The sequence below is a fragment of the Cydia fagiglandana genome, chromosome 8 (assembly GCF_963556715.1).
Source record: "Cydia fagiglandana chromosome 8, ilCydFagi1.1, whole genome shotgun sequence".
Taxonomy (NCBI): Eukaryota; Metazoa; Arthropoda; class Insecta; order Lepidoptera; family Tortricidae; genus Cydia; species Cydia fagiglandana.
The window spans coordinates 2,566,205-2,590,209 of record NC_085939.1 but is presented as its reverse complement, the minus strand read 5'-3'; the positions used below and the strand labels follow the sequence as shown (position 1 = coordinate 2,590,209).

At 37.6% G+C, this 24,005-nt stretch overlaps 1 protein-coding gene across 1 annotated transcript in view; it reads left to right on the top strand.

The window, feature by feature from the left end:
- The window catches only part of LOC134666899 (uncharacterized), a 183,515-nt gene that overhangs the window by 11,106 nt on the left and 148,404 nt on the right, over window positions 1-24,005 (top strand). Inside the window, exons 2-4 of the mRNA XM_063524204.1 lie at window positions 11,090-11,227; window positions 11,757-11,861; window positions 14,149-14,313. Coding sequence (XP_063380274.1) covers window positions 11,090-11,227; window positions 11,757-11,861; window positions 14,149-14,313 — 408 coding nt within the window. The remainder of the gene's footprint in view (window positions 1-11,089; window positions 11,228-11,756; window positions 11,862-14,148; window positions 14,314-24,005) is intronic.

The following is a 24,005-nucleotide window of genomic DNA, read 5'->3' as shown; positions in this document are numbered from 1 at the left end:
TCATTTGGACATGAAGGCCATTTGGTTTTAATAATATCGTACGGTTTTCATCTTGTTTTCATACGACTTTTAGTCGTGTCACTAGGCATTTCACGTTTGCCAGTAAGTAATATACCACGTAAGTGCTTTGGTGTCACACTGTTAATTTATGTGTAAAGTTTAATAAAAATAAAAAAAAGTGCGAGCTAAACGTCGAATCAAAAACTATCAAATGTTAAAAAATAATCGGCCTGATAATCGTATCGTACTAATAACCTTTCGAATTCTGTGACAAAATTTATTTATTTACCTTGTACAAAAGGCGGACTTACGGCGCAATTCGGGAAATGAATTAGAGATTCACTAGATATGAAACAGTACACACAAGATATGTGACGTCCCACGGCAAAAGGTACCTTATGGCGGTTGGCGCTTACGCTATTATTAACGCCGCTCTAATATCATTGCGGCCGCCATAAGGAACCTTTTGACGTGGAACGTCACATATCTTTCGTCACTATTTCATATCTAGTGATGATTAATTAGGTGTGAACAACTAGATTACAACCAAAATTTTATGATCGCTTTTCATTATTAGTTGCCAACTTATTATTTTAGACGCGAACCTATCACTTCAAGTTCTCTATCAATTTTTTGGGTAGCTTGATTTTGCTGCCAGTTTTTTTTAAATAATATGATGCTTATATTTGAGGCTAATATAAATTTATAGGCGCTAAAATATTAATGCACAGCCAAATTATATTAACTATTATATGCCCAGTGAAAGTTCTTGTTTAATATTTTAGTTGCCCGGTTAATAATAAGCCATTTAGTAGTTAGGCAAGGTTAAGAAAGGCATTTCAAAAAGAATTACACTAGACGGTAAAGAAAAGCATGTCAAACATAATTATTTATAGGATACCTAAGTCAAGTAGAATTGGATTGGAAAGTAAATACTTTTTCTTGACAGTCCGCGTTAAATGCGATTCCATTGCATTTGTGGTCGATAGGGCTCCGCTCGCTGGTTTCAATTCTCTTTAGGAGATATTTTTTCTACGAATTATATTGAAATTTACGTAAGTAATTTTTTTTCTCTCAATATTATGTTAATGGTGTTACCTACGTTACAAAGACGAGAAGTTTCTACAACAGCATGAGTTACGAACCCGCCAGGAGACAAAGAAAATTCTTTGGAACAACTTCTAAGTATATAAACATCTGAAATTATTCCCTTTATAATTCAAAAATAATTCATCTACTTAACTTTTTTCTTTTATGCTAAAATTCTTTGAAGTCGAAGAAAGCTCCCAAAAAGTAATTTTATTAATTACGAGTCAGGAATTCAACAAAGTTCCAAGCCAGAGAGGTCCTTTTCTTTCGCAGCGAACCATTATCTTATGAAGATTTAGAAATTCCTGCGGTGCGGAGATATACGTACCGCCGTCTGAAGGCGGTTCATTGCCGGGAAACCTTTTAACCTCGCGTATTAAATTGTATACTTAAGTGAGTACACGCACAGAACGCTTTTAGATACACATGCCTAAACGCACTGATCTGACGATTCATTTAAGGCTGTAATAAAGTTTGAGACGCACGCGTTACTCCTCCGCATCGCGCCCGTTTATTGAAGTTGTTTATCTTCAATCTGATATGTACACTTTATATGACGTTCTTGAAATTTATAATAAATTTCGATGTAATTACTCATAAAATTAAACGGTTAGGTTTAGCAATCTAACCAGAAAAGCCGAGCCGAGCTACAACCTTTTATACTACTAAAATTATGAATTTATGACGGTTTAGTCAGCCTGCGAGCCCTGGTATGGAGGGCTGGGTAAGAAAACAAAGGGTGAAGGGCCGGACTACTTGCTGCCCTAAGGGCATTTTCTCTGTAAATGTTGCCGTGCTCCTCTTTATCGTTTCGTGCGCCGGTGGGTCGCGAGAGGGCGCTATAGACAACCTCATTTACCCTCTTTAACAGAATCGCTAGTCGACTCCGTGAAACCGCAGGTGTGGCGGTAACTTCAACCCATTAACATTTCACTGTTTTGTTCCCAAGCCCCAGTACTTATTGTAATTAATACGTTTTATGTTTTACGTAGGTGTGTAAGTCGTTACTGAACTTCGAGGGCGTAATCACATTATTAATGAAGTAGAAAGTTTACTGGCCTAACCTAATGCTATCTGTCCGTGTTGGACCTCATTAAAATAATAACTCCACAAAATAATGTTTACTTGCTGAGTTATTTTCAGCTATTATTTATTATTTTGATGTGTTGTTATTGCTTGTTATTTTTCTACATACATATATACTTCATGTACCTACTTACTATATTTTTTAATATTACGTAGCCTTAGTTTTGAGTAAAAATTACGCAGTTATACAATACATACATATACATCATAATAATGGTCACCTAAATGAAAATTTTGCTAGGGGTGGTTAATTGGTTATTCTGTTTAGTTGCCCGACAAGGTTGAGTGAATATTTCACAAGATAGCCTGCCGGACGGGCGCTGGGGATTCAACCAGGTACATATTTAATTATCACTCGCAATATTATCGAGACTGCCATTAAAATAAACTCAACGTTATAAATATTTTAGTTCATTGGCATACCGATCATATTTATATCAAGTCTAAATCGGAATCAAGTCTAAATTTAATTAGGTACCTTCATATAATCGATATTAAACTTTCGTGAGAGATATTTTAAATTGTTTATACGACAACGGTTTCACTCACTTGAATTTTTAGTCGCTATTGTACCTTCATATGTATGTATTGTACCTTGATATGCTTTTTGTATTATCAGTCCTGGGGGCCGATTTTTGAATTTCGACCACTCGATTTCGTGTATTTCGTTAAATAATATCTCCACTACTAGGCATTTAAATTCTACTAATAGAATTGAAATCGAGTGGTCAATACCAATAGATTCCAAATTTCGATCGCTCGTATTTCAAAAATTAGCATGTCGCCGTTTTCCACCGATTTTCGAGTGACGAAATCGAGCGATCGAAATTCAAAAATCGGCCCCCTGGGTGAAGACTTCTTTTCCGGTGTTTTAGTCGTAATCACTAGAAGAATAAGGTTAAAAACTACCAGCCATCTTGTGTTTCAGATAAGGGTAAAAAACAAAATCCGCATAGTTTTTAGACTTAAAGGGTGACTTTAATTTATGGAAGTAATTTGGACTTGATTATCACTACAATATTAACATAAGCTTGAATTTGCCTATGCACGTGAAGAGAAAACTTCAATTATCCCAATAGGTTCACGAAGAGCGCTACGCACGTGTCTCGGATTACTTGTAATTGATGGGCCTGGGTCTAATCTCTGCACTCCGTTGCGAACGCTCTGAGCCCAGCGCGTGCGGGCTTTTATTGGCGACTAACATTTGAATAGCTAAATAAACAACACATTTTTGTGAATGCTTCCCAGCTTGGTAAAATACCCATTCAGATATCCTAATGATTCTTTTATATATGTAAGAATGTCGGGATGTAGTGGGAATTCAATATACGCCATATAATCCGTTACAATAGTTTTATTTCATGAGTAGGTAACTATCGCGGTAACCGAAGACAATATTATGTAAGAAAACAAGTTGAAAGTACCTACACAGTGAGTAGAAAATAAATAAGTACCATCAACATAAACTAGGGATAATATAACTCTGACCTAAAAGCATAAGAATTCACCATCAATGGCAGTAAAACCTTTAATGTGCCAGAGGAAAAGAATTGCAGTGAGAATATTTGAAGCGCATTTATTTGCTAAGAGCGTAATTTAGCCGGCCCGGCGGCCGTTGTTGCGGCGGCGTACTTTCGCGTGAGCTTCTTATCTGCTGATATTTAAATTCCAGACTGAGCCTCAAAATAGTTCAAATTAAACGGAGCTTGTAAATTAAGTGTTGCTATCACGCAATCCTCGGGAAATAGCTCTAAGTGGTTCGGTGTACGATCTACTATTTTATCCGCTCTGTAATGACAACGTTTTGGAAGCGATTTACATTTATGTTGATCTAGTTTTTACTCTTCAAAAAATAATGGCCTATTTTTGCGTGTCGGGCAAATTTTCTTTTTAACTTTGTTTTTCTGGACCTATCGAATTTATCTTACTTATCTGATTTCTACATTTTTTTTAAACTTTTAGTTACATGTCTCGACTCGGCCACGACATTGTGCGACCGGCGGCGGCGGCAACCATAAGTTGGAGCGAGACACAGTGCCATTAGTTGCCATCGCCGCAGCCGCCGGTCGCGCAATGTCTTATTCAAAGATCTACGTTCAAAGTTTTGAAATTAATGAAGACAATAATGAAAATATCAACTCGCTTTTTATAATACGGTCCAGATACCATCATTAATTAATATGTAATTGGCATTCATGTCATTCTCATTGATAGTGTCTGGCCCGCATAAACTAAAATGAGTATATCGTGAGATTGTTGAAAGAAGTTATTTTTTTAATCAGTTCGTATCATTAATTAAAGTTTTTTGAAGGTTTAAAGTTTTCTAATCACAGTAAGTACAGAAAGTAAAAAAAGTTGCGCGTTTGTCTTTTAAATAAATTATTAAAATGCCCAACAGTCATACAAATGTAATGTAGCTGTAGGTGTTAAATGCATTATTATAATTTTGTTGATAAAAACAGAAACAGAATTGGGGTCGAGGCGGCGGATAGCGATCGCTCTCGAGGGTAAACACCCGGCGATTGAATGTTAAAACTTAATTCAGGTCATTTTCAACGCTGGAGCAAAGAATCTGTTATTCTCCCCAAAGGAAGCGATTACCTTTTCAATATATTTTATGAAGCCATTACGATTCTTTCACGATGATGTTATTACCTTTAGGCGATATTCTATGGTGAGAATACCTTATGATATGATGGTTAACCGTTTCGCTGCCACGTCAATGAAGTAATAAAAAAAAATGCAATGTCGTGTGTCGCATATGGGACACGAAATATGCTGACTTCATACATCAAGTCAATAGCGGCGAAAAGGAAACCTATAATGTAGCTGTAGCTATGTATTTAATACTTAAGTTTTTAATCGGAGTTTTTAATAAATTGATTTTAAACTCCATTTCTTACTTCTTTGGCCGATGGCTTCCATGGCAGAAATCGGCCGAAAGGATATTTTTGGATAGATAAGTATCCACGTGCCGCCCTAAATTAGAAGTACTTATTTCAATAAATAAGCTTATGAGGAAAAAAAGTCTCCACGAGACAACATAAAATTCCAATAATGAAACTGAAATTGTAGCAACATAAAATATCTCTTCAATTTAAAAACAACGCTCTGTTAGTAGAATAAATCCTCTAAATATATCTACTAGCATTGCGAACCAGAATACAATTTACAACTTAGTTAAATTATCAACCTCATATTTAACTTGTGCGTTCTTCTAACTTAAACTTTATTACGCAGATGGAAGGGTAGCTATTGCAATTTCATGATTGAGTAAAATACGAGATCGGGAAGGTAACTGGTCAATTTACAGCCGGCATTTACAGGTAGACAATAAATACGAGTGGATGAAGCAACTGTTGTGTTTCGTTAGATATGCGCCTTGGGGCCCGATTCGGATTTTGAAATAGACATCTATTAGATATCTTTTAGACATCACCAAGATACGATAACGATATGTTTAAGATCTAACCTGTCAAATTTGACATTTGCGCGATTTTGGAGATACTCTTGAACGATTTCCACAGGATATGACTTAGAGATCCAATTCACATCTAATAGATATCTTACTCTATCTAACGTAAAAGTGACATTGTTGGTTGCCCGAATTGCGCTGCAAAAGAGAACTAGTTGATATCTAAACTATAACGTATCTAGAATGGATTTAGTACGTGTCGTCTCTTGTGAATATCTTGAAGTTCGAATACGGCAGTTGGTTTATTGAGACGGCCCACCCGCTTCCTGCCACTTAAATATGAGAAATGATTCCGAGAATAGAATCAATTGTACACCAAATTAATGCTCTACAAACGAATTTACAAGGGAAATACGGATTAATAATCAATTTTCATTTGATATTCATTATCGCCTCGTAAGATATAGGTATGTAGAATTTTGACTTTAGATAGGGTAAAAGGAGAAAACTATCCGAATCGAAACTCTTGTTTTTCATGATAGATATAAAACTAACGATAGTAGGTACTTTCAATACTCAGACTAAGCGGATTAAATTTCCATTCATAAAATTTGTCTCTGATTTTATTTCTCAGACTTCAAACGATATACAACTTATCTGGTAACCTTGCAAATACATATGTACTAACAAATGTGGGCAATGGTGTATCCTTTGTAATAAGTATATTATATAAGTGATTTACGAAATAACCTGAAAAAATGTATAAACTGAAATTCATAACTAAAGAGAGAGAAGCTGGTTCGAATTGGCCCTATTTATTAATAATGTTCATTTCAATTTGATCTGTAATGATTTACAGTTAGCATTTTACTCGAATTGGTGTTGTGAAAAATGTCGGGAGCAAAGTTTATTTGAAACCCGCTCAAGATTCCACTTTTCTGTCATCTATAAAGTCGACAGTCATTGGCAATAGAGGTGGCAGTACGTTAGGATGTCACTAGCACTAATAAGACCTTTATATTAAATAAATGTACCTAAATATAAAAACAACAAAGTGATCCTACAAGGGTTCCGTGTTTTTTCTTTTGAGGTACGGAACCCTAAAAATCAAGCATTTCACGAGTAGTGAATGAATCGAACTGAGCCGTTGCATTCATTTGCAAACCGCCAAACTTTGACAAGTTAGGTTGCATTTAAATGCCGAGCGGAGTCTCTGGGCGGCCACCCTAGGTGAAATTTGCATTTTCAGTCTTTTGTGTCTCAAAGCTAAACCTCGCTACCTATACTATCGGTGTACCCTTAGGTAGCTAAATGTTGGCATTCTTCCTACCTTTCGAGAGGTTATAATCCCAAGTGTAATAGGCTGAAAGGCGATTTTATATCGAATAAAGAGAATAAACATTATTTTCAACACACTTGCTCGAATAAGATCTTACACGTGTATTTCATGCACGTGTAAGAGATAAATACAAGATGAAAAAAATTAAATAACATTTAAAAGGCTGTTTCTGATTTCATGATAAATCAACAACTATGTGTAGTACTTTTCGACACCCAGTTTGCTCGGCGCTCGTGTGCCCAAAGATGGCTGATGTAGCCGAAAATACAGTTTTCGGAAACTACGTTCTTAATGTAAATTAAATTTGCAGAATCGTTGAGTAAATTACAACTTAACTCAAACACCAGCCTCAGGCTATCCGGCTAACTTAACTTTCATTAATCATTACCTTTTAACCCTAAAACATTACGTATTTTACACGTTGCGTTGCGACCAGATAGCAAAGCATAATAGCAAAACATGAACAACGTTTAAAAAAAACCATCTTACCTAACACTCACTTTTTTTTTCTTTTAACTGCACTGTTATCTCTCAATTTTAACGTCTCCATAAATATTCTATGACGTTTCATTGTAAACTTTTCTTTTTAAACACGGATACAATAAACCATGCGCTCCGTGGCTTGCCGGTCCGCCCTCCATTTTGAATTTATTCACGTTTCTCCGAAACCATAATAACATTGCGAACAATTTGTAAAGTATCGCGAAACTTCTCAATCTGGTCGAGGTTTTTCTAAATTCATATTCCACTCGGTCGTTACTTGAAAACTTTTAACAGTTTTATGCATACCCCGTTACCCCTTGGGGCGTGTTGTTACTGTTGCAAGTTTTTTTTCGTTATCAAATTTCAGAACTATAAAGAAATTTGGGATATAATTTCATTTTGAAGCCTTTACACCTCTAAATCGAATTAGTGCTTTACTATGTCATTGGGAACCTTTTACATCTTGAAATTTAATGTTTCATTTACCATATCTCTGTTATATTATATTAGGTAATTATTTATTTTAAGATTATTATAATGTAATATTTGCCCAGGTATTGGCTGTTGTATTTATGTATAAATGTTGCTATGAATATAAATGTTGTATTGACTTGTGACAGAGCCCTTGAGGCATACTTACAGAATACAATTTTGAATTTGAATTTTTGTTTGTCTTCGTCTTCTCGTGTCGATGGTTTCGTTCATATTAAGCGGGACCAGAACTTAATTTTTGTTTGTGAAATATTAATACTCTAGGGCAAAGGCGCACCTTCAAAATGAATAGCTAGTTGCTTTGATTGCTGTCCTGTGTAATACAAGTACCTATAAAAAATGTTTTTTTTTTTTTTTTTATGCATGGGTTTACTCATGGCCACAGACTAGCCGAGGCGTAGACGTGGCCTACGATGGAGCGAGCTCGCCCAGAAGGTGCCTGTTCACTCTTGATTTGAAGGTTGCCGGGTTATAAGAGCACGGAAATATAGACGCCGGCAAGGAATTCCATTCCTTGGCAGTGCGCATAAGGAAAGTAGAAGCAAAGCGCTTAGTGCGAATTGGCGGAATATCTACCAAGTAAGGATGGTGGATGATGTACTGTCATACACCATACCACAGTTAAAAATTGGTACCTAAATACTACCTTTGAACTTCAGTGTAAGGCAGTACAATACAAAGAAAAGAACAATGTCCCCTAAATATAATAGCAGCCTTAAATTTTGCCTAGAAAAATATTTACAGAAGTAAAGTCGGGGTTTGTGTGAATCGCTTTCGCTTGTTCGGTTTGTTTGTGGAAGTAGTGGGGCGCCACAGTGTTTCGTCTAGAACAAGCTAGGTGGACAAAATTATTTTTTTGTGTTTTTGGGTAGTATTATGGTTAGTATTGCTTAATTAAATATAATTTACTAAAAATTTTAAAATACCATGAAAAAAAGTAAAAAAATTAAAATAAAATATATATTTAAATTAATTATATATTTTTTTGCAAATAAATTATTAACACAATCATAAACAAAATTTTACAGTTCATTAGATACATTATTTTCATAGTATTTACTTTAAAATATACAAAAAAATAAAAATTTTATATAGAAAATTAATTAAAATTTAACTTATTATTAATAATTAATCTGTTAATTATTAATAACTTATAATCTGTTCTAACTCATGTATTATATCAGAATAATAATTGTTTTCCTTGTTTTGCGTAAGTTTTTTAAAGTTCTTCTGAAGGATATAACACGCTTGTACCTTTTGCATTGGGCAAATAATGATATGATGAATATTTATGATAATCAGCCTTCATTGACCACATTTTAGTCTGCTTGTAAGTTTGTATTTGTCGATTTTGACTCAATATAATATGCTAATGCCTCATTAACACTTAGCTGCCTAGAATTCATTGAAGTACCTACTGCTGTCGTAAGAACAAGACTACGTTGGCTTATGTGGACTTTCTCTAATATTTTTTAACATTTTTGCCGTGTTCTATTTGCTGCCGATCACGAATCAATCGGGATTTCGGCAGCAGTTAAAAAATAGGTACGTAATTGTACCAGATCTTTAACTCAGCGTTTTTTCCGTTTTAAAAGGGGAACTTTTGAAGTTTAATTTGGGTCTTCCTGCAGGATTAACATTTTCAGACGACGTTGATGCACTTGGTCTAGTTATGTACACTCGTAATTCTATATTTTGGCCATCCATACCACTTTTAAACTTTTCCACAAATTGCTTCTTTAAATCTTGACGCACTATTCCACTTGGTATTCAGTTATGATGAATAACTGGTTAAAATATTTTTTAACCGTCTCTCAGACTCTTCTTTGAAATCTCGTAACTCATATTTTACCAATATAAACTGATAAAGGTGGAAATTTTCGTCGTTTTTCCCCTTCTTTGTCCATTCTTCAAAAACCCCTTCCTTAAAATAGAGAAAACGTGTTCTGCAAAAAAAAAGAAAAAAAATGTTCTGCAAATTTCTGCAAAATGAAATATACACCATCATAAAATAGAATTATGCAAGTAAATAATATTAAAAATCTAGACCGGTGTCAAGCGGTGTCAAGTATTTGCTAGTCTATCAAAGTTCTAAAATGAAGAAAATCTCACCACGTTTTTAAGTGCATATTTATTGCATTATTACAACTGATATGAACATGTTTTTATGAAAAATATAAAGTGCTTACCTTCAGTTATAAGATCTATTACCAAACCTTTTCATAAAATAACGTTTTACTTGTAAGAGATGTCGTTGAACGCATCACAAAATTGCAACTGATTAAATTGTGCAATTGCACTTACCTCATTAGCTGACTTCTGCACCCTATGGCTCATAAAATTAGAAAGTTAGACATAATCTATTAATGGGTTTGGGGGTTTCAACATGTTGTTTATCATATCTAATGACTCATTAGAGATAATTTGATAACGACTTTTGTCCACCTAGCTTGTTCTAGACGAAACACTGTGGGGCGGTCGCGGCGCGGCGCCCGCGGCGCGGAACTTGCCTCGGCGCTCAACTCCGCTCCCGTCTACATTCGTTTGTTATTGTTTACAATTAGGTACCCAAAACAAACCGCCTCATATATTTCTAACTTTCACTCGAAACTTTTGTACCCACCTAATACAGGCCTACTTGTGCGGAATGATGAAAATTTTCCACCAGACATGTGGCTCTAATAAATAACATTGTTTCTCTTTGTTTTGAAATGGTGCAAATGAGTCAGTGATGTGCTGACAACGAATTGAATTATACAGTTTCGAAGTTACGCATCACACCAAGTGTGTCTGAATAATCAGCTACCTACTTATTTTATTTTGGGCAATACGTGTTGAAGTTTCATGTTTACCAAGAATAGCAGATATTAAATTGATGTATTGTAGATCCCTAAACATATATGCCTATTCTGGCATATCCGTAGGTATAAGAGGCCGTCCTCTTGAATGATATTGACAGAAGAAAAATGAATAAAAATTCATTTATTTCATGCCATAACGTAGCACATGAATAAAAGTAAAGACATGCGTAGACATATACGTACTTAAAATATCTATTCTACTCAGCATAACGCCGCGGCTATCCTCAGTTTTCAGTAGGGCCTGACCAAAAGTACGAATTAGTCGCGGCACATACGCCAACGATAGACAGAACAACATATTGAAATACACATAATGTTTGACAGATGAGCAGCGTCGTATTTACGGGTCGGAGTGCGGAGAGGAGCCCCCGCGCTACGTCAGCAGCCCGCAGCGGCAAGCCTCGCCGTTCCCGCTCGAGACCACCGGCCGGAGATACTTCCGGAGGAACAGGAACTCCAAAGGTAACTATTAATATGCGCACTTGAATTAAATGGAACTGTTTACTTAGGACTGGTAGTTTCTAAGTTATATTTGCTTATTGCATTTATGATATAACAGCAGAATATAACAGTCGACGATCCTGAAAATATGAATAATCCTATGCCAATATAAACTAGCGTCAAACGCAAAAAGAGGGGGTATATGTTTGACTCCAATGCCTGTCTGTGGCATCGCAGCTCTCAAACGAATGGACCGATTTCAATGTGGGTATTTATTTATGCTTTTGAGTTTGATAAAAATAGATCCAACAGTTTGAAGTGTATCAGCTGTTTTGCAAAATCATGTAAGGAATTTTTGGCATAAAATTGATAGGTTTTGTAGGTACCAAGCGCTTGTAATATTTTTAGAGTTGCAAGCGTCAATATGAGACAGTGTCCGTTAACCATCAAGCTGCTAAATACGTATACACTTTGTCTGCTTAATTCTTTGTCTTAGTATGAAGAAAAATCATTTAAAAGTGATGAATAAGGAATGTGAATATTGGCGCAGGTGAAGAGCTGTTCGCTGCGGAAGCCAGCGGAACGCTGTCGAGGCGAGGGCGCCGCTCCGAGGACTTTGCGCACGACAACAACGCGAGACACCGACTTGATAACGGTATATATTATACGAGTATTCATTACGAGCTACAAGTGTGTATAAAAATGGGTGCAGGGTGTATAAAAATAAATATTAACATCAGCCAGCCAAAATATATCTCGCCAAGGGTTCCGTAACAACACAATATTATAAATGATTGAAAACCATTTTGAAATGATTGTATGGTAGAAAATTGCCTAACGATATCGTCTAAAATAAATTACGTACGTAACGTACGTAATATCAATAGAGATGATGATTTTATTATGTTTAGCAAACGCAGGGGTCAACGAATAATATCAAGTCACTACACCTTATTAAACCAAGTCCCCCGCCGCGTATGTCGGTTTGTGTGTTTGTATGTTTCTTCGCAATAGACTCAAAAACTACCATACGGATTTTTATGTGGTTTTCACTTATCGATAGAGTGTTTCTTGAGGAAGATTTAAGTGTATAACTTGTTAAACCGTGCAAAGCCGGGGCGGTTCGCTAATCGTTTATAAAAGTGAACGTCAATAAGGTATAACGTTCTTCGCATACACAGTGTGTTAGTATAATATTGAATTGTTCCGTTTAGTTATTCCAGTTAGGCATAGTGTAGCTATTACGCGGCTGACGGGAAGGTGGCACGTGCCTTTGATAAGGATGCCTGGCATAGTTTCACTGCTGACGCACGTGGCTCGCAGGCGAGGCGGGCCTGTGAATACCGAGACTTATCGACGTTTTACTATATACGAGTAACAAGTGTTTACATGGATTATTATGTGGAATTCCACGAAATCGTCTATCATTGTCTCTTACATACGCGAATTTTCTGAAGATTTGCTGGTATATAATGAGTTTGTGACAACAATCAAGTATACGCAGAAAAAATAATCATCGACTTAAACCGCTGTAGGTATATAGGTACATATTCATCAAATACAGGAAAATATAATTTGTTTGAACGGGCTCGTGGAACATGCTTCTTAATCAATTTCATGTAAATAGCTACGGAATTATTTGTTATGCGTGATCAGATTTCATTTCAGAATTTCGTTGGTTTATTAGTCAGACCAAGAAAAGTTTGCAGCGCAGTGCGCGTGTTATTTCAAACGTCAAACTTCTGGGAATTATGGCGTATAAATAACACTTATACTGCGTGGGCTATCAAATCCGCTGCAGACTATTCTTGGTCCGACTCTAATAAATGTTATAACATGGCAAACCTGCGCGGTGCAGCCACCGCGCGCACTGGCCGGTTGAAAATGAACTAAGCCATTCGCCCGTCTTTTGTTTTTTAGGGTTCCGTACCCAAAGGGTAAAACGGGACCCTATTACTAAGACTTCGCTGTCCGTCCGTCTGTCACCATGCTGTATCTCACGAACCGTGATAGCTAGACAGTTGAAATTTTCACAGATGATGTATTTCTGTTGCCGCTATAACAACAAATACTAAAAACAGAATAAAATAAAGATTTAAATGGGGCTCCCATACAACAAAAGTGATTTTTGACCAAAGTTAAGCAACGTCGGGAGTGGTCAGTACTTGGATGGGTGACCGTTTTTTTTGCTTTTTTTTTGTTTTTTTTTGCATTATGGTACGGAACCCTTCGTGCGCGAGTCCGACTCGCACTTGCCCGATTTTTCTCTTCAATTTTCTCTTGGAATTTTGTTGCAAATAGCCCAACTCCGATTTTATTTCTTACGTAATGTGACTCGATGCTTATGATTCGTGTTAAAACTTAATACGAGGGCTACGTTAAATGCAGGTAAATTGGTATAATTGTCTATTGTCTATATATTTAGTATTAAGTTTCTCTTTGTTTAATTTAAATTAAACCTAATCCAAGTCTTATTACGTCACTAGTTCTTATAACTGAATAAGGCTTGGGTTAGGTAAACAACTTCTAATAGCCGTATTAATTGGAAACTTTACAAATGTATGTAATACACAAGACATTACAATAATTTGGTCTTGTCGAGCTGATTTCATGATTCTTATTAGTATACGTCTTTAGTGAGTACTAATAGACTTCTCGATTGGGCTTCAAATCTTTAGGGGCATTAAGTGCAATTTGTCAAGATATTATTTTACTATAAAAATTTTTGAAGTGAAAATTTAGCGGCGCTGTGCACATTTTGTGATGGGGAAAGAATGTTAAACTCGCGACAGGTCACGTGACCGTAAGATTCGTAAGACGTAACACGGACACGTGACCTGATCGAAAAACTGTTACAATGTCATTGAGTTTTCACTTCTGCCGGCACTCCCGGAGTGCAGCCCGTTTTTTGTTTATAATTTTATATCTCCGCTATTTTCAAGGTGCAACGAATGCTGGTGCAGCGAGCGAGCGCGAGTGCGACTCCCCGCCTGAGCCGGCGCCGCCCGAGGTGCCTCCGCGCGGGCCCTCGCTGCACGTGACGCTGCGCCACCGGCCCGCGCCCAGCGAGCAGCCCGTCGAGCCCGACCGACTGTATCTGTCTGAAGGTGAGTCAGAACGAACGTGAACATAATATTATTGCAATACCTATCATACACGTCAAGATTATAACCAATTTCAGCTCAGTACAACCTAAATGATTGAAATAATACATGTATTTAACTATTCTGCTTTTCTATTGATTAAATGCCTATAATGAACTTTATTCCGATTAGCGAAAAGTTGAATTGAGTTAAACCAGGCGTGGCTCACTCCGCAATTTTGTCGCTTTCCTACAGGTAGCTAAAAGTTATGTAGGTACATATACATACGGCGCGATTCGGGAATTGAATTAGAGATGCACTAGATAAGATAAAGTAAAGATATGTGACGTTCCACGGCGAAAGGTACCATTACCCCGACTGAATATTGGAGCGGCGTTAATAAATAAGCGTAAGCGCCAGCTGCCATACCATAAGGTACCTTTTGCCGTGGAACGTCACACATCTTTACTATTTCATATCTAGTGAATGTCTAACGGCGCGATATCTTGAACTTGGAATCGCGCCGATATTCAAACAGAGAATCGCTATGGCTAAAAGAGCCTTCAATAACAAAAAAGATCTACTTAAGGCACGCATTTCAAAAATAGCCAAAAAACGAATGATAAAAGTGTTTATCTGGAGCATGGCGTTGTATACAAATGACACATGGATATTGAGACAACAAGATAGAAAGAGGTTGGAGGCTTTCGAAATATGGTGTTGGCGGAGGATGGAGAGGATTAGCTGGACTGAAAGGAAGACGAATGAAGAGGTCCTGAGTATGATAAGAGAAAAGCGATGCTTGTTAAACGTAATAAGAAATAGGAGAGGCATGATGTTAGTACACCTTATACGGCATGATAACTTTTTCCTAAACATACTGGAAGGTAGGATTGAAAAGACAAGAGAAGAAGGGAGACCTAGAATCACTTATCTTAGCCAAATAAAAAATAATGCGTCGCATGAGGAAATTAAAAGACTGGCACAAGAAAGAAATGATTGGCGATTACTCCACCGACAAGAGCAAAGCTCTTAAGTTATGATGATGATGATGATGATACATATTCAAAATTCAAATGACATAGTTTGGTTTCGGGATAAAATTTGATTACTTTTACAAGAGGTAAGCGTAATACATGCACGAAGAAGACACCATGCCGCGTGTCAGGCACGCACGGGTTAGCGGAGCACTCCACTGATGAGTTAGCTAATTAAATTTCCGCTCTAGACCTACATCGACCGTTAAATAGGCGTAGGCCGCACTCCGGTACTTGGGCAGAAGTTTAATCGAATTGCAGCGTCCGTGGTCCGTGGCACCAAGTTTCCTCTTGCTGACAAATTAGCTACTTAATCTCGCAATGCCCAAGGCGCGTGTACGTAAAGAACTCAGACTTTAATTCCTTTTGCGACTCGTTTTGACGTTCTCTTTCTTGTTTACACTTTGCTTTGATTTTTTTGTGGCGCTGTCCCTAACTAGCGGTCGGTTGCGCGAAGAGTACGCTTTATTTTTTAACATCCTTTGAGTTGAGTTTTGTATAAATAAATTAAGTAACATTTTGTAGGAGATTTAATTACGTAAACAATAAATAAAATATGCATTGAGGAACTCTTTCGTGTGTGTAAATAAAAATAGTCAATTTACAATTTGGATATGAATAGGTAGTCATAATACAATATGGAAAGACATGCAGCTTCCAAACCAGTCTCCATAGGTTACGAGTAGAATTAAGTATACCGAAATAGCCTCATTTTGATACCTCAAAGTCGTCTGGCAGCAGAGCTTTTAAGCTGCCTACTCTATTTTTATAAAGTTGTCTTAAAGGTGTAAACAAGATAACAGTAAATAGATTGCATATCAGTAGGTAACCTGAAACCATCCAACTATTATATACTCGTAGTCCAAAAGATCCCAACAATGTCCAAAATATGTGGCACGCTCTCGTTTTGGAGGCCAAGATTCTCTTTGGATCTATGAGCCAAAATAGTTTTAGTTTTTAGTGTAAATATATTATTACCCCCTTAGTACCCCCCTTTATTACCCCGAAGCGGTGGTGGCCTAGTGGTATGAGCGTGCGACTTGCAATCCGGACTATCCGGAGGTCGCGGAGTTCAAACCCCGGCTCGTAGAGTCACCTGCAATAATAATTGTTACTCTTTGAAGGCCGCAAAAATAAGTGACATGCTCTTATGGCTCTACAAATAAGATCGTGGCAGATATTTCTGCGGCCTTTGTTGTGTAACATATTATTGCAGGTGACTGTACCAATGAGTTTTTACGAACTTATGTACGAAATATCATTTGATATTTACCAGTCACTTTTCGGTGAAGGAAAACATCGTGAAGAAACCGGACTAATCCCAATAAGGAGTAGTTTCCCCTCTGGGTAATCTGGGTTGGAAGGTCAGATGGCAGTCGCATTTGTAAAAACTAGTGCCTACGTCAATTCTTTATTATTTATTTATTTATTTAAACTTTATTGCACAGTAAAAAATATACAGTGACAAAAGGCGGACTTAATGCTACACGGCATTCTCTACCAGTCAATTCTTGGGATTAGTTAGCGGACCCCAGGCTCCCGTGAACCTGGCACCACCTGGAACCACCAGGGCTGTCTCGAACAGACGGCAAATGACGGGTTAACGCTGGTTCCCTGGTAGAGAGGGCGGTGTTTCATATGGAATGCAACTTGTGTGAGTACATTTGCTGCATCCCATGTAGGACACACCGCTAAGTCGGCAGGCTTAGCGGCAGAGACTGCCACCTAAGACTACGTGCCCGTCGCCGTCGAGACAGCTGGGCCCTGGGGAAGGAAGGCACGTGAGCTCTTTCGAGAGCTTGGCAAGCGCTTCAGGGAGAAGGGGGATGACCCCCGTTCTGAGTCATGGCTTGTCCAACAGGTCTCATCACCATACAGCGGGGTAACCCTGCTAGTGTGATGGAGACCATACTCTTGCAATTTGTTAGGTAGTTTGCCGTATTCACATACCTACTGAGTTTTATCAGTACACTGTTCAGGCTGTTAGTTTATAAATAACATCTTATTTACTTACCGGTTTTTGGTGGATTGAGTCTGGAGGACAAAGTTATTTGTCTGCTACATAAATCTTCTTTGTTATATTGATATTAATATTCAGGGATAATTTTACAGGATTATATTACAGCTAGGGGCGGCCGTAGCTGCAAAATTAAATATGTTACAGTAAAGCTATAGTAATAAAATTATATGATGAATATGGCAATAATTAAGTTATAGTGATGATGACTATGTTCATTCACAAAAACGTAAAAAATCTTTATGATGTTTATCGGCAAACACGTCGCAGTCAGGTGCAAAAATTAAGAAATTGTTGAGAAGTGTCCGGGAGTGGACGATTGGAAAGTACTGGTGTGCTGTTGTGTGAGAGGTTTCATTCGCTAGGAGGCGATGGCTGCGACCACGTAAGTAGTTGTCGGGAACAAAGAAGGTAGTCGTCTTCGCCATGAAGTCCAAGCAGTCCGACTCTCCTCTTAATATTTGAGATGCAGCAGGCATTAAGTTGACATTACGCCTTAGCTCTAGGGAGTTAAAGCCTAGCATACCCAGTGAAAACTTGGTAGGGTAATATAAAAAAGGGTTACATCCGTACGCTTTTTTTTATAAGAAGCGGAGAAAAGTTTTCTATACCTTTTCTAAGACAAGATGTAGGAATTTTTATGAAAGGGTCCAGATGCAGGGCTCTATAAGCCCGATTCTTTTTTACTCCTAACTAATGCAATATGTAATAGGTGAGTAACATTAGGATCATTAAATTTTTTCAAATTATTCGAACTAATAGTAACATTTAATATGAGGAGGGGGGGTGGGTGTTACCCGGCCGGCCAGAATGGAGTCGTTAGAGCTATGAGATAAGGTCCAGGGGTGGCAGTTAAAGATGCATAAGACGCGTGCGTGCAACACACACACACACACAACGGTATACGGGCAAGGGCAGCATCCACACGGTGTGCCCCTTACATTTAATTGAAGTGTTAAATGGTCCTCTACGTGTTGGCTTCGGCTCCGTGAGTCCGTGCACGCCTCCCAAAGGTCCCGAAACCATTGTCACGTGAAAATCACGAAATATCAAAATAATTAACATAACAGGGACAAAGGGTCAAAGAGTTGAATACACTTAACTGAATAAGTATACTATTTTTGGATTAATAGTTTTTTAGTAGAGGTAGGTAAAAACTACTATCAAAAAACACAACATAAAATTTATGTATGTATAACCTTTAGAAACTGACCCATAAGTAGGCACAGTCTAGTTGGAGATATCCAGCGACCCAGTCTTTCATGTAGGTATACCGGGTGTGGCCTGTAACACGAGCAAATAATTTAAAACATAGATTGTACTCCTCAAACGGTGACACTTTTGTTCAACAACTTTTAAAAATTATGAGGTATTTAGACTCCCTATTTTTCATACAAAATAAATATTATCTTCAATGGAGGTCATCGCCACGCCATATCTTTGTGATTGAGGTTGCTTGTCACGCCTTAAACATAACAAAATTCGCAATACATTGCGTCTTATAAAAAACTTTAAAGTGTATTAAAACTCAAACCACAAGTTATTTTTAAAAATCGCTGAACAAATGTTGGTCAGTATGAGGAGTACCAGTCTACAGTTTAATTTTTTGCTCATATTACAGGCCACACCCGGTATACTCAGTAGCGTTTTAGGACCATGACGAAAGAAGAAAGCTGCTAAATTTGATTTGGAGCTCGCCCGACGCAGGATGAAGCGCTTTGATGTGGCGTGCGCGCCGCCACCCCCTCCCCCAGTAATGGCGCGCACTTACACAGAAACTCTACCGTAATTTAATTTTTATGATAGCGCATTGTAAGTGTCCCGGAGAGAGTTTTATTTTGATTTGTCCTTTCACTTAGGCGAGGCACTTCGGAAAATGAATAGCTGCCAATAAAACCTACCTAGCTATTGTAGAGAGACTGCTGTAACATTAAAATTGAATTGTCATTTATATTTTGGTTTAATCTCCGATAAAGTTTATTTAGAGAGCGTTTGATTCCATCAAGACGTCAGGCCCTCTGGAGCCTATGGAAATGAACTAGTCAAATCTTGATTCAAACAAGAAAATAGCTTCAAAAGGTCTTGAAAGTTTAATGGAATCGAACAAGGCCGGAGCGAAGTCGTCGGAAGTTTGCGCGGGTGACAAATTGGGCACTTGACCCGCGCGAGCCTCCGAGTGCTTGTTCTGGAGGACCGTAATAAGTTTAACTTAAAGTAAACTATGTTCCATTCCCTCTAATTTGCCCTCCTGTCCTGGGATGCTGGGAAACTCTTTGTAGTTTCGAATTAACGTTTCCGATTTCCTCCAGGAGTTTGATAAGGTAATAAGATCGCCGTGGGTTTATACACGTTGGCATTGCTTTTTTGTTAAATAGTAGCTTTAAGAATTATTATAGAGGGTGGGCCTGGTAACCAACTATAATCATAGATTTTAATACGGATTGTAGTTAAAATACCAAAAGTAGTCAGTTTACACTACTTAATTTCTATAAAGACTAGTCTTACTTAATCAATCTCGTGTCATATTTATATCATACCGTAAAACGGGGTGAAAAGACACGATTTTCAACTTCAAGGACGATTTTCGCCAATAATCCAAGTGATAAAAGTAATAATTTTGATATCATTTTTTGAGTCTTGGTTAGTTCTTCAATTTTGCATATGTGAAAGAAATTTTTACCAACCCAATGCAGAGAAAATCAAAGAAAACTAACTGATTTCTCCACATCCTTAAAACGGGGTCGATAGACACAAGAAAGGGGTGAATAGAAATATTAAGTTTTAGTGGTCATAGGCATCGAATTTGGTCATTATTATGTGGATACTCTATTGGCAAATGGTATATATATATCTGTTAAACAGCTATTCGACACAAAATTATTTTTTCGTGTCTTTTAACCCCCAAGGCGTGTCTTTACACCCCTTTGTTGTATCTAATCACCCCCTATGGCGTAACTGTTCACCCCATATGCGTGTCCACTGACCCCTTTATCACGTAGATTTGCTTGTTATTGGTTTTTTGCAAAAAAATGCTTTATTATAGAGAAAATTAGTGATATTATTTATTATTTAGGTACTACAGATACTATATTACCAGGTTATCTAACTTTTACTTAGTTAATGTCAAAACATTTACCGCTAGAACAAAGTTCAGACAGGCTTCATTTCTTACCTCGGCGAGGCCTTACTTTAGAGTAAAAAAAAATCGAACTTTTAGGCAGTTTGATTAAGTTCTTTTGGTATCAATGTAGAGAATAAATAGTCTACTATATATGCATTCCAAAAAATCTAATTTTAGAGATGTACGTTTTTAAATATAACAACTTGAAAGAAAAAGTTCAAAATGTATCTATTCACCCCGCGATTTCTGTTGACCCCGTTTTACGGTACGCCACTCGCTGTCATTGCAGTCACAGCGACCTGGTGCAGTCAAAATATCTTTTTCTCGCTCTTACTTATAGCTGCGTCCTTAACGCACGTACGGCGGCATTATTTATATACACTCAGATTGCGACTGCATCGTTGCTGTACTATCAGCACGTTTCCCCGGCGGCAATGAACAATGGCACTGTAAATATTTTTTAACCCATTCAGTGCTAATCACGATACCTACGTTGTCGTTTTGCATCTACGAAGCATTTTCGCTACATACTGGGAAATCCATGTTATGGGCTACGACGTAGCGCTACGACCGTAGCTCATCGGTGAATGTGTTAATAAATTGCGTTACTATTGTTGCCGCGAGCCAACAGGAGTGGTCATTTCTCCATACAAACGTATGTACGTACTGTTTCCTCCGTGGGTTTTGATGCTAGAGCTATGATTTTTTCAACACAGATTAATATTGTCAATATATGTGTCGGACCGTTTTGCTTTTTTTGATATTTTCTTTTTTAAGGCGCTAGAGCCCTTCAAAAATGGCCAAAACGGACTCATTAACTATGCCGCAATGAGAGGTGTAGTATTCAAAACTGATATCAATTAGCCAAGAAAGCAAAACGGTCTGACACAGATAATTTCATAATCATTTAGATTTCCAAATTTGGTTACGATTGGTTAAGTTTTGGACGAGGAAACAGTCGAGTACGAACCTCGATTTTCGAGATTTTTACGCAGGATTTTTCGCCTTGTCCTTATCGCACTAGTTTTAGGAGCCGCTTCCGTTAGCGAGACGGGTATATTTACCTAAAATGTTTAAAACTCAGCTCCTGTTTCGTCTTAATCCGTCACTAGTTATAATCATACAGATTGATGGTTAAATCATCATTTTACCGATAATACTGGAACGCTGCTTCGTTTGCCATTTTTTATTTAATTTGATAGTTATATGGATGTGATCTGGCATGTTGACAGCTAACAGATTATATCCATAACCGTTTCATAACAAGAAATTACTATCTGAATACCGCTCCACGCCTTATTAGGATTACTTTGGTTTCTTTAAATGTCCGCAGCTATACCATAAACATTCATCTTGGAATTGAATACAATTCCTTTATTTTAAAACTACACATTTACACACTTTGTCAAAATTAAAATAAATTAAAGGTAAATAAATTAAATTTAAAATTAAATTACCTACATATAAAAATGAAATTACCATATCGTCCGATACCAACTTAGTACATGCGAGATTTGTCAATATTGTATGCAATTGTCATTTTTATGTTACAACTACTTACACCAAATTTTTAATTAGGATATCCACAACGCAGGCTTCGTCAGGTGGCTACAAATGCAAATCCGCAACATGCTTCGTTCAAAACAAACCAATGATGATATCCGCAACAGGCTTCGTCATTTTTTTTTTAAACAATAAAGAAAAGTTAATTCGCAAAGCAATTGTCACGAATCGTACCTGGCTCAAAAGTTCCCATCACACTGGCAGCGTTACCACGTTGAATGGCCAATGAGATTTGTTGAACCAGGTACGATCCGGACCGAGGGTCACACCCCCTGTCCCTCAGCCGCCGGCCCAAATCCCCTACGAATTCCTTGGCCTCCAAAGCCCAAGGTCCCGCAGTCTCGACTGCAACTGGCACAAAGTCGTACATTGGCTCCAGGGCAGAGTACTTAGCATGTTTCATTTTAGCCGCATACTCCGCGGCTGAGCCAGTGGACCTCACCGTGAGATTCAATTGGGACGGCGCAAACGTACTGACACACGTTGCATCCCACAGGAGGCACCGACCCTTCTGCCATGGAACCAATGTCAGACCGTCAGATATCTTGGAATTGTAAATCGGTTAGAGTAAACATGGGTACAGAACTGATTGCAAAGTTTTTATGATGTAGGTATCGTAGATATACTTGTCTTAAACACGATGTTCTTAAAGCAGTAGACGATCATTAGGAGAATGATTGCTTTGCACAAGCAATTATGTTATTATCCAGCACAACATAGCTTGTTTCTGTTTACCGCACTTGCGGATGCAATATTATTTTGCAAGACTCGGCGCTCGGATGCCTCTCCTTGCTTGAAAATTGAAACCTCCCCAGAGATCTGACGTAATTTAATTTTTATGATGCCGTATTGTTAGAGCTTCCGGAAGCGTTGCTTGCAATTAAAACTCAAACGGCATCTGCCGCTCGTATTATTAGAATGTTTTTGTTTACGACTCACAGAGTGCAATGTGGATTATAGTTCTACTACGAAGTGGAGTCACTAATACCTATTTTATTTATAGACAAACAATAGTGCCTTAGACGTAATATGACTAATATCTAGAAATATGTACCTCACATACCGGGTGGGGCCTGTAACATGAGCAAATAATTAAAACATAGTTTGTACTCCTCAAACGGTGACACTTTTGTTCAAAAACTTTAAAAATTATGAAGTATTGAGACTCCCTATTTTTTATACAAAATAAATATTATCTTCAATGGACGCCATCGCCATGCCATATCATTGTGGTTGACGTTGCTTGTCACGCCTTAAACATAACAGAATTCCCAATACATTGCTTCTTAGAATAAACTTTAAAGTGTATTAAAAATCAAACCACAAGTTATTTTTAAAAGTCGCTCAACAAATGTTGGTCAGTATGAGAAGTACAGCCTACAGTTTAATTTTTTGCTCATATTACAGGCCACACCCGGTATATTTTAAGAATTATGTAACTAGCTTCTACCCGTGAATTCGTCTAGGTACGTCTAATGACGACTGATAAAAACTCTCCTATGCCCTTTCCTATATTCTGTGCGAGTATGGTGTATAGCTTAGGTACATGGCGTTGGCGGTCTACAACCAGAATCAAACATCGTCATACAATCTCATTACGAAAGTCATGGCGCATACATAACAATAAATACAAACGGTTGTAATTTGTAGCGTACTGAGCTTGGCTTCTAACTGTATCGTATTTAGTTTATATTGGCATGCGCACCGGATGTTTCATAACAAGCCACTAACTGCATATTAATACGTAAACTTTTAACCGCCCATCAAAGTTTGCTCGGTCGCGATCAAATCCGACATTGTCGTGTGTCGAGAGCCACTCGATTCCACGATACTCGTCCCCGTGCGGAAGCCCCTCAAGTGCTCATAAAACACTCATGCGAGTTAGTTGACTATTCGAGATCTGTCTTACTTCTTTACGTTATATTATGCATTTTGCGGATACTTTCATTTTATTACATACAGTACTTTCTGCTGCTGG